Source organism: Patiria miniata, unplaced genomic scaffold (assembly GCF_015706575.1).
Source record: "Patiria miniata isolate m_02_andy unplaced genomic scaffold, ASM1570657v1 HiC_scaffold_7, whole genome shotgun sequence".
Lineage (NCBI taxonomy): Eukaryota > Metazoa > Echinodermata > Asteroidea > Valvatida > Asterinidae > Patiria > Patiria miniata.
In genome coordinates, this window is record NW_024037074.1 from 7060991 (window position 1) to 7072998 (window position 12008).

The 12008-nt window shown below is 38.4% G+C and overlaps 1 protein-coding gene across 4 annotated transcripts; it reads right to left on the reverse strand.

Annotated features, from left to right (window-relative positions):
- Positions 1-1356: 1356 nt before the first annotated feature.
- LOC119745457 lies at positions 1357-12008 on the reverse strand. Of its 4 annotated transcripts, none has more exons than XM_038221810.1 (11): positions 11414-12008; positions 9976-10387; positions 9446-9572; positions 8538-8643; positions 7349-7530; positions 7158-7244; positions 6493-6635; positions 5721-5748; positions 4847-5050; positions 3683-3928; positions 1357-3436 (listed from the first exon to the last, which is right to left on the reverse strand). In XM_038221810.1, exons 2-11 carry the CDS (start codon positions 10197-10199, stop codon positions 3170-3172), a joined length of 1614 nt encoding a protein of 537 aa, XP_038077738.1. In that variant the 5' UTR covers positions 10200-10387; positions 11414-12008; the 3' UTR covers positions 1357-3169. The 4 variants fall into 4 exon arrangements, with proteins under 4 accessions (XP_038077738.1, XP_038077736.1, XP_038077739.1 ...); XM_038221808.1 differs by having other exon boundaries at positions 7349-7548; positions 11414-12007; XM_038221811.1 differs by having other exon boundaries at positions 3683-3880; positions 7349-7548; positions 11414-12005.

Genomic DNA, 12008 nt, shown 5'->3' on the forward strand with positions numbered 1-12008 from the left:
TGGGTAAAGGGGACCGAGTGGGGAGGACGATGCTACTACTGTACTAGGAGCAGTTGTGAGGTGCAGGCACTTTTGTCCCCCAACCCCTCCCCTCCCTGCTTGCATACTGTGTTCAACCGTGAGAAAAAAACATTGTAAAAGGGCCATCCAAAAAACTTGCGACTCCCTGCACATCGTACAAATTGTGATTGTAATAGTCAAGGTAAAAAAAAGCAGTACAAACTTCTAGTCGCTACTACTAAAACCCTTTTGCCATAAAGGAATGCTTTCGACGGACAAACGAATACGCTCCCTAAAGGTATGAACAAAAATCCATTCGCATTTCAATTACCGCCCTTTAAAAAGGACAATTTGGAAAGAATGAAGTACCCACACGTCACTTCCTTGGTTGTGTACAAAGTCTATGGAGAGTCGAGAACATTTTCAGAGTATTTCCTAACAAAATTGGAAGTGTTTGTCATATTCATGTCTTTTCAACACTATTACAATGACTGATCTTCATTGAGATGATTATATGATGCAAAAAAGTGGCCTCTGAGGATGCAACATTCTTTCCGAAAATTGGCCTCTCCACTCTACCCTTAGAAAATATGGAGATAAATATCATGGACTGCCCTCTCTAGGTATAAAAGCATGCAATTTGATATGAGTGGGACGGGTTACAAACTATCGGGAAGGCATTAAATTTGTGTAGACTAAACATGCTAAAACAATACTCTCGTAAGAATTGCTGCAGACTTTATGGCATTACCCAAAGTAGTGTGTACGGCTTGAAATACTTAACGACTTGACGTCTAACGTCATATTTATTTACAGACATGAACAGAGGAAGACCGTCAATGAAACGTTGTCCAAAACTAATTCAGGCCTACCTTTTTGTTATGTGTCCTTTTTCTGCAGCGGGTAGGTACTACGTTTCACAAGGCAAACTTACAACGTACCATGGTTCCGTCCGTGAAACATGCCGACAAAGTACGTTTTCCCCACGTCCACTTCGGTGCAACACGCCTTAAACTGCTCTTCCGTGAAATTCCAGTCAAACACGTAACAAGAAAACCTTCCAGTAGAGTCTTGGGAATTTGCATATCTGTGGTTTGTAAATGCCGGCAAATCTCTTTAAAATATGACAATTATTTCGATAACCTCGCCTAGTCCGTTCACCACCAAACTGCACAGCATTCTCTTGCTGCAAAAAAAGCCATCGATCGTAGCCACCTGTTTTACTTCTGACCAATCACGGAGCTCCTGACGTGCGCGCAGGTGAGAACCCACCAATAATAAGCGTTATTGAAGAATTATGCAAATAGGACCAGCAGACGATATTTTGGATAGAAAAGGACTCGCACATTCTGCAGATAAAATAAGACAACAATCTTTTTAACGACATGTTTATTCAGTAAAGTATACTACATTTATGTACCGTTGTAAATAATACGGCTATCTGAGTTGGAAATGTTACATTTTATTTATCAAAAATTAAATCGTTCATTACTTCAGTGGAAGCTCTGTTTATCAAGTATATATTTTACAGTATAAAATATATCTAATATTTACAGCAGTAAATTCATTATAACTAAATCAATATTAATTGAATAATTGAATACACAAATTCGTTGAGTCATCTGTTATCTTGGAAAAACCATTAATCAGAAAAGTGGAATGATTAGCAATGAAATCTAAGTTACATAGCTGTACAGTGTATTTCAAGAAAGGAGGGAAAATCAAAATTTATCAAAATGGATACTTTTTTTCATCATTTTTTTTTTTTTTCATTTTGTAAATTATGAAATTGCCCTTAACTTTTCCATTCCTTAACTTTACTTTTATCTTTCTACCGTAGGTGCTTTTTACTGCAGGTATACCGACCGAACTTGTGAAAAATAAATAAACTAAATCACAAAGAAATATCTAAGATTTAAAACTTATAAGGCTGAATGAATATATTCAGCTGATTCTTCGACAAAGACAGAAGCAAGACAAAGTTTGTAAGCTTAGAAACATTAACATACAAAAGGCAAGCGGTAAAATAATTTCCCTTGAATTGTGTCATTCAAATTGAACACTAAAGGCAATTAGAATACGGATGCTACTGTATACACATTTTAATTTGATTGAAAACAAAGAAAGACCAAATTATTTAGTTATAATTATCACCCAAAATTAATGGAAAAGCGTATTGCAGTGACTACGAGTACATGTAAAATTTGAAACAAAACTGAGAAGCCATTAATAAAAATGATGAATGAAAAGTACACTTGAATACAACAAATTCAAAGTTATACATACACCAAAATGAAACAAATCATGATTAACAGAACTCCATAATAATCAAATTAAGTATGTTTGAGTATTATAACGAATTTTTAAAGTAAAACTACAGTCTTTTGAATATAAAATTATTAAATGTCACTGATCGAAAAGATTTCTCTATTGTCCACATCTAGAGTTGCAATTGCTACAAATATACAAATGTCCAAATAAAATGTTACAGCTGTCGCACAAAAATTTGGGAGCTAAAACTTTAAAGGTGGGAAATTAATTTAAAGTAAACTCTTTATTGCAATGATAACTGTAAGTAGGGAGGTAATAGTTTATTTCAAGAGTACAATATTAACCTTTGTTATCAAACCTTTGTTTTCATTAATGGCATGTCCAACTTCTATTAGAATTACCTGTGGGGCATTTCAAGGAGGCACCAAGGCTTAGACCAAAGAACAAAAGCATTGCTCCCCAGTTTGCTAATACTAGGCACAGTTGCATTATGAAACTTTTTATGGGTGGCTAAAAACCCCCGAAACGATTCATTTAGGAATGGATTTTTGGAAGGAAAAATTAGGAAATATTTAAGAAACATTTTGCTGAAATGTAACGAAATTCAAGGTACAAAGGAAAACTTGGGAGCTACAGGATTTGAGTGGGAAATGGGGACCCCCCCCCCCAAAGAACTGCACCTCTCTACTATGCTCCACTCTGATCCTACTCAACATGCTGCTTTGAAATGATTCTTATGACAAACCTATTCCTTGCCTGCCTCTCCTGAACCATGTACAACTCAGTTGCATCCGTAACTGCTACCAGATAGATACCTTTTGAACAGCATTTAAATTTAAGATCTGTCCCCAGAGAGGGCTCTCTATGCAATAGGTCTATTCAACATGTTTCTCCTTGACTAACTATCGAACCACTCGTCTTGCATCCCCTCCTCCATCTCCCCATCCACCGGGATTTCTTCAAACTCCAAGGATCGGACCGAGATGTCCGAGACGTTGTCTCTCTCTGGATCCTGGCCGCCCGCCTCTCGGCGTTTCAGCTCTGCTTCGACCTCCTTCATGATCATCTCCTCGTCCCATATCACGTCTTCATCCTCTTCGCTGTCATCTTCGTTGTCAACTTCATCATCCTCTCTGTAGGTCCTGTTTATGTCTGAGAGGTCCCACTGTTGGTATTGAGGTTAAAAGAAGTTTTTTTAAATGAATAATTGGGGTTTTTTTTTAAAGGGGGGGGGGGGGGGTTGGAGCCACTATAGTCTTGTGGATGTGGGAGTGAGGTAATGAGGAACGGTATAGAGAGGTGTATAGGGAGGCATCGTAGTCTGTTCAAAACTCCCTAAAAAGAAAAACAAAAACTAACAACACAAAAACAGCTAAGCCAGGAAAACTAAGATGAAAACTAGAACAATCACCTCCAGATCCTGCCCAAGGGTGTTGTTGTCCTCTGCTCTTGGCTTGGCCGCCGCTTTCTGCCTCCTCCCTCCTCGAGGATGCTGCGGGGGTGGCGGCAAGGCCTGAATCGGTGACCTTTGACCTGTGGCCTCTCCGTCGGTCTCTCTGTCGGAGCCCGAGTAGGTCGCGGCCGCGGCCACCTGGCTGCGCGTGGGCTGCTTTTTGAAAATGAGAAGGGGAGTATGGTGTTCACGCAGTATAAGACTCTGTGACAAATTAAGGGCAGAAGCATGCACTTTGTTTTCATTCTTGGAAGGTAATTGATACTGGGGAGATTTCTTTTACGCTGCTCAACTGAAAGCCAACAAGTTGATTTTAGATAGGAGGAATTACATTAAATTTTCAATTCAGCCTGTTAAGCTTACACAAGGAAGTTGATGCCAGTGTAACAGAGGCTGGGTTAACTTTTTCTTCATTTACTCAAATCTTTGAAATTCTATGATACAAGTTTTAAATTTGAGACTTTGAGCGCATTCAGCAAAGTTTGACAATGCATAGTGAAATTGCCCACATTTCAGCAGGCTTCTCGCAAAAGTAGCTCCTTTGAAGTCATTAAAGTTGTATTTTTTTAAAGAGGAAAACCCATGAAATGAGTCAGGAACTGAGAACCCAATCCACAAGTAGGCCCGGGTGGGAACTGAACCCGAGCCACAGAGGTGGAGATGAGAGGAAAGGACCACTGCATAAACCTGACTCCTCAATGTCTGATAATAAAAACATAGTATAAGGCCAAAAAAAAAAAGTCTCCGGTTTCTGGTATGGAGCTTGCCCAAAAAGTGGTGCGGCGATGCGGCTTTTTTTTTTTTTTACCTGATTTTTTTGCTTCAAATGTCGGCTGATGACTGCAAATGGTGCCCAACTAAACTTAGTGCAAATATATGGGAGTCCAGAGAGGCCACATAAAGCTTATTCTCGACCATAACCCAATCTAAAAACACGTTAAAATTGTGCAGCAGTAGGATTCCAGTCAAACCAGTGAGTTTGGCGGTTTTGAGACATCATCTTTCATTGAAAAAAAAACTTTTTCATTTTGCCGACGCGCATGGCTACGGCGACGCGCGCGCATACCAGAAACCGGAGACTTTTTATTTTTGGCCTAAGGGATGAAAGGCAGATTATCTTACATCATCACTGTCCTCCTCTTCTTCATGTATAGCAGTCAGTCTAGGTGCTTGTGTAGGTTGCCATTCCTCATCACCATCATCCCCCAAACCACTCGCATCGTCCTCTCGATACTCCTCCACTCCGTGGACGCGACCTTCTTCCCAGCGCTGGGCGGCTTTTTCCCGGGCTATCCGGCGTTGCTGACGAGCCATTAGGTATAAAAGCTGTGGTTGGATTTCCTGGGTTAAGGAGTATTTTTCTGTTTCAAAGCATGTCGCTTTGCCTAAGTGACTGGTAGAGAGTTTTTAAAAATGTGAACTGAGATCGAAATGTGTTGGATGATTGCGATAGTCAGTAGGGATGGCAAAAAATTTCTGAGAAAGTGCCCCCATTTTTTTTTGGTAATTTTTTTTTGGTAATTTTTTTTTTTAAAAATAGGTTTACTACTAGTAACGATTTTAAAGGAGCTGGCGGCTTTTATTTCATTTAAAAAAATGGGCAAAATGTCGCGGGGGGGGGGGGGGGGGGGGATGGGTGGGGTGGGGTGGGGGGATGGGTGGGGTGGGGTGGGGGGGGGGTTGGCCCACCTGCCACCCCACAACTCCCCCTCTGATACTCCACTGGTGACAGTCAAGATTAAAAAGTTTGATAATTATTCCATGAATGGTGAGGATGCCATCATTTTTTTATGGGTAGTTAAATGTCACCAATCAAAAGCAAAAATGACATTAAAATTACTGTTTAGTGGAAATGATATGGAGTCCATGTTTGTTGAAAAATACCATTAAAAAGTTTCAAATTTAGCAGATTGGTTATCTGCCTCCAGATATTTTATGTCTAAGGGTTAGAATTATATAAGTTTTTAAAAAGGACCTAATACTTATCAAAGGATACAATAAAATCGAAAAGAGTGCACACACCGCTGGAGAGAAAAGGAACAAAAACAAGAAATTATTCTTAGTGATGCATAACAAAAAGTAATTGCTCAATATCTTGGTTCAATATTTCACAAATTGTTCACTCCATTTTTAATTTTTTGGTGTAAATATATCCATATGTCTGGCTACAAATTTTCAAATATTTTATTTCAAAATAATGGGCTCTTAAAGGGAAAATACAACATTTGCAAACATCAAAAAACAAAACCACCAAATCATTTTGAAATACCTTGCTGGACTGTTAGTGAATGAAAGTGTAAAGCATCCTGTAAAATCATGGCACCTGGTATACTGTCATTTCCAAGAAAAGTGGTATTTTTTGTATCAATTTCCAACGCTGGTCGGCCGACCAGCGTTGGAAAAAACTGGCTTTTTTTCAAATACTGGCCCCAATTGACCATCGCACTTGTTTGCAATCGATTACACATCTATGAACGGGTACAAGCCAGCTAGACTGGTTCCCTGACCTTACAATTCCCCAATGTATGTAAACTGCTCTGTTTCTTCTTATATGGAGTCTGGGAACCAGACTACAGGAAAATGATTGTTTTTCTTGGTTTTTATAGCATTTTCGAACCCAAAACCTCAAAAAAAGTCAGTGTAACTATATTTGCTATATATTTCCAACCCCCAATTCCATCCATTTCTGAAAATTACAGCAAAAGCAAATGATGTATATTCCCTTTAATAAACGCACAAAGAATGGTCCAAAACCTAGGTGGGCTTACCTCATGAGTAACCATGGCAACGCATTGAGCATGAACTTCAGCTCCTGGTTGTATATCACGATGGACAGAATGTAGGCGACGTTGGCCATCATGGAAAAATTACAGACGTGCACGTGCCCCAGCAGGGACTCCTCCTGGCGAAGCTGCATGTAATTAGAATAAATTTGCATAATTAAACAACTGACCAATCACTCTGCAGCAAAAATGAATAAATTAATACATTACAGAGATGGCTCCAAGTACACACTTTTTTTCATATGATTTCAAACTGGTTATGCTTTTGGCTGAATTTGTTGCTAATTCAGGCCGAGTGTATTCTTTTGAGTTTGTGATTGAGGAGTTTATACACCTCAAATGTGTTTGAGTAGATAAGTTGTTCGCTCTCTACCATCAACGTGTAGTGATAGTGGGGGTAGTAGAAATCTAGACTTGATGACAAGTCGTTAGACTATAGTGGTTTATGTCCGTCATCAGCGCCAGAATCCGTTCATGCAACGTGAGCGCTACAACCATTCATGCCAAAGTCATGTACTACCACACGGCATGGTCAGTCTGTGTCTGTAATGCAGCACACGCATGGGATGGGGGGAGGTGGTTGTTAGTGCACATTTATGGACCATGTCCAAATTCTAAATGTTTTCTTTGTTTTGATTTCCAACACTTACCCCATCTTTGACAAGAGGAACCTTCGCCAGGCCATAAATGAAAATAGCAAACACACCCAGGGTGAAACCAAAGTTGTCAATACCTGACTGAAAACAAAAAAAACAAACAGAAATTACAAAATTGTCATCATTGGAAATATGCAGGATTTTTTTTTCATCAAAGAAAATGAAAAGAAAGAGGCTTCACTCACGTCAGAGACCATCAGAAGTTTTCTTCCAGGACCAAAATTCTGCATCTTCTCTGGTTGCCATGACGACGATGAAGCAAGAGGCATGTAGACCATCGCTGGTATCCATGCTAGGAGGAGACACATGATACGGGTGCGGTTACCGTTCTGCTTGTTCCTCGCTCGTGCTGGACTCTTCCATTCACCTGTAGGGTTGTATATTGCTATATTTGCAGGTGAATATGATATCGTCAGTAAATGAAATGAAATGATCCCTCTAAAAAAATAGAACTATTAATGAGCATGATGACTTTATGAACTTTATAAGGTTATGTTTACATGAATTTGAATTTTAATATTAATATCATACTTTAATACATATAAACTGTTTTCTAAGTTGATGGTGTCTATGAGTTTCTAGGCACAACTATGCAATACGTTATGCATGTCATATTCAGTTTTTCTTGAAGTTGATAAGTATTTGTGCACATTCTGAAAGTTTTAGCTCCTGAAAAAAAATGGCAGAGAACCAGTGAGGACTAGTGCTTTTCAATTGAATTTTGGCTGGTAAACTTTTTTTCTAGGTAAAGCGCACATCTAAACTTAAAGGATGAATTTTTCTTAGGAACACATTTTGTGCAACTTTTAATCGTCTTAAATGTACGAAAACTGTTTGACATCCCTTTTTGAGTGCACTTCTACGTGTAAAAATTGTCCATGATTTGCTACATAATTGAGGGTGCTTTTGCTGTGATGTCATTTCAGGAAGACACTCTTCAGTTTAGGGGGTTTCTGTTGAAATAATGAACCCCAATTTTGCTCATTGAAAACATTTGTGAGAAAAGATGCTCACTGGCTTTCTGTCATGCACTGACACAACAACGAATCACCAAAGAAAAGAAAATTTCTGACAGCAAAATATCCAAAATTCTAGCAACTTTTTGTGCTGAAATAGCTGTAACATTGAGGTTTCTGCCCGAATTGACATCACAGTTGCACTCATGAATATGGAAATTTGTATTAAGCATAAAAAACCAAAAAGACACTCAAATACCCTTCAAATTGGCAAAACGAAAATATTAAAAGATTACATTGGATGGGCCCTTTGTCTATCAGCATCAACCATTATATACATTTCACATTGGCATTTATTGCTTTTGCAAAGAAGTTTTGAAAACTCAAATGCACAAAATTCAAAGGTTTTCAGACTTACTGTAGGGAATTCTATCTGCTAGGTGAGGTTTAAAGGTGCACCAGAGGTATAAATAGTGAATGAAGAAGACAACATCAGCACCCATGAAATAGATGGCAATCAGCACCTTTAAAAGCACAAACAAAAATTAACATAAAATAACTTAATAAGTGGAAATTAGCATGACTCTGAAACTGGCAAAAGATAACAACTTAAGAAATAATTAGGAAATTGTTCTAGATGAAGCATACATATAGAAATAAAAATGCCTTCAGTGCAGTTAAAAAATATCTATTTTAATACCAATTAAATGTTCCCCGTTAAAAAATAACAATTATTTTACATAGGCAATTTGAATATTAAATAGAAACATGCCCACTTTTAGATAAACAGAAACAGTTTTGTATTTATTTTATCCAATTATTTGGTTTCGATATTGTCAGCGATTAGCAAAACAAAACTCTAGACCCGAAGCCAAACCAGATAGCTTAAAAGACCAAAGGTTCACTTTTTGTTGACTGTTTCTCTGTTGTATTTATTTGTTGTATAGTGCTCAAATAGTGCTCAAATATTCGTGACTAGAATTGACATGAGCTAAATATTTGACTCAACTCGACTCGAACTTCTTGACCTAATGACTCGACTCGAGCCACTTCTTTAAAATGACTCGACTGGACTCGAGTCACTTCTTTAAAATGACTCGACTCGACTCGAGCCATGACTCGACTCGACTCGAGCCACTTCTTTAAAATGACTCGACTCGACTCGAGTCACAAAAATCATTGACTCATTAGAACTTTGGTTGAAGGTCGAGTTGGTGGTGGAGGTTTGGGTGGGCAGTGGGAAAGGGGGTTAGGGTTGAGATGAGGAGGGTTAGGTAGGGTTGAAACGGGGCTATCAGAGGTACAGGAGATATGCTTCGTCCCTACCTGCGTTCCAAGCTGTTCAGAGAGGCGAGCACCAATCACATTACACAGGTTGGCAGAGCAGATGTGAACTAGGGTTAAGAACTGTCGACGACTCGCATTGCCTTCGCGATGTCTGGCTCTCAATAAACTGTAACACACATCGCAAAATGATGAAGAAAACTGTTCAAAATGCAGAACTTCTTAATTTAGAAACCATAGACACAGAAATTGAAGCCCTTGTATTTTTCAGTTGTACAAACCTTTTTAAAGTGAATCAGAATAGGTAAGCTGCAAGCTTACTTAGAAATCAGAAACAAAAATAGCAAAGCAACAATTGAGGGCAAAACACAAAATGGAGAATAAATCTAGCTTTGTGGTTTTGGAGATTTAAGATGATTTAATTTCTGGTAGTCACAACTCTTAGACAATCAATGTCCTTTGTATTTTACATGGACTGTATAAACTTTGTCATTCTGGAAATAGTAAAAAGTTGAACGCTTACTCAAGAGGGATATAATATTTTTAACCCAAGTAGAAAAATAAATACTTACAAAAGATGGGAGATCAGCCACAAACATATGGAACCCATGGCAAAGCAGAAGGCGACATATTGCAGGGGCCCATCTAGGCACATATGCAGGCTGGCCCAGACAGCTTGTGAACCGTCCACGCACTCTTCTGGGATATCCGTCGCTATAGCTTTCGCTGTAGCTTTCGCTGTCGCTGTAGCTGTCGCTGTCGCTGTTGCGTCTGTGGTCTGATTGTAATCTGCCATCTTGGTTGCTATGGCGGCGGTCTCACTGTTTATTTCTATAAGAGTGCTGGTCTGTTACCTTCTTAATTCGTCTCTTGTTGGTTTACAATATGTTCTCTGGGCAGTCAAAGCCAAGACTAGGTTTGATACATATTTGTGACGCAGGTGGACATTGTGGGTAGTTTAGTCTTTTCCTCTTGTTAAGCTAGCTAAAAATGAAAAAAGAGATTTTTCTTTTTCAAATTACCTGAACAATGTTTCACTGATTTTTGGTACCGATATTTTTTTAAAGCTATCACGTTTTTCTTTTTGACATTTTGCACTGACCCTAAAAACTTAATTATTGGTGTATAAAAAGTTCATTAGAATATTTGTAAGAACATTTAAACTCATCATTGAGTGAATTAATTTCAGAGAGTAATTCTAATATGTTCGAAGAAAGGATGCTCTCATTTGGGTTTTATTCTGTTGCAGAAAAAAAACATTTGTTTGAAAATTATTAAAAATGAATATAAATTATTTAAATGAATATAAATTTTTACCAATTGCAGATGTCTGCCACATACCATAGTCAACCATATGTATACAAATCTTCCAATGAAATGCTTCACACTGGTGTATTTTTAAACATATTGCTATTCCTTAATGCATAGACTTCAGCATATCCATTACAGTTAATGGATTCCTGATGACAGTAACGAAACATATGTCAATATTTGCAATCATTGATACACATCAGGGTACTTATTTGAATACCAAGCCATCAGGATATGTAAATCATCACACTGGCCTTCACAAAACTGTTTTTTATGGCCAATTTGATTCATGAACTCTGACGAGCCAGTGTGGTTTTCAATTGTTTCCAAATTAAATTTAACAAGTAAAAACATAAGGCAATGCTTCTCACTGTAAGTTAAAACTCTGTAACTGCAACGATTTCAGTAAGTCATTTAAAATGGAACATGCATGGAAAAAAGATAAGCAGCAAACCCCGCCCCCCCCCCCCCCCCCCAAAAAAAACCCCACGAAAATAAAGTCAATGAAACGAATTTACAAAGCTAGTAATTATATCCGTAATTGCACGAAAGATATCTCTGCTTTTCCTATCTGAATTCAGTTTAATAACAGTGGAAGTACAACTACAAAGTGTGTGGCCTATTAATTTTGTCGACACCTGTTTTTTTAATTGATTGAATAAAAACGGCAACATGTGTGCACGAAAAAATAGCACTTACCCAATTTCAGTTCACGGTCAGATGAAATACATATGGACTTGTTTCTCTCAGATGTTTATTACCAACCGAAATAATCCATTACTTTAGCTCACACTACCAGCATTTTTTCTTCTTCATTACCGCTGCTTCAGTTCAGTCCGCGGCCATTTTGGATTTCACGCTTTGAAACTCCTTTGGGGAAAAACACACGTCGACAGCAGGCCGCCAAAATTAGCAACACACCTCATTCGGTTGGCTCCACGCAGGCAGAGCCGTGGAGCTGAATAAAACGGGTCTAAAGGTCGCTCAAAATCATACCTTATCAGTTTAATCAAGCATTTCCAGATGCCATTAAAATGTGAAGAGAGAGCCGGGTTTACTCGCCCCTTGAACTGTGTGTGGCGGGAATAGTTAATGATTAAATTTAGTTCAGCGCGAAATGGTGTCCGCAGGATCTGTCCCACTGTACACTTTGCCCCGTCTATTTGTGCTAAAAAATATACTTGAAAGCAACTTTCGGGTTTCTAAAACTCTTTACAATATTCCACTATTGTATCGAAGATTTCAACCTCCGGTACCGAATTGCCACACACTGGCACAATTGAGCAAATGCAAT

Excerpts from the sequence above, each read along its gene's own strand:
- LOC119745457 (XM_038221808.1), bottom strand. The coding sequence starts at position 10,199 with ATGGCAGATTACAATCAGACCACAGACGCAACAGCGACAGCGACAGCT. Across the intron at positions 8,644-9,445 it reads CTGAACAGCTTGGAACGCAG|GTGCTGATTGCCATCTATTT; the intron begins GTAGGGACGAAG and ends GTGCTTTTAAAG. Across the intron at positions 6,636-7,157 it reads TTCCTCTTGTCAAAGATGGG|CTTCGCCAGGAGGAGTCCCT; the intron begins GTAAGTGTTGGA and ends AATTACATGCAG.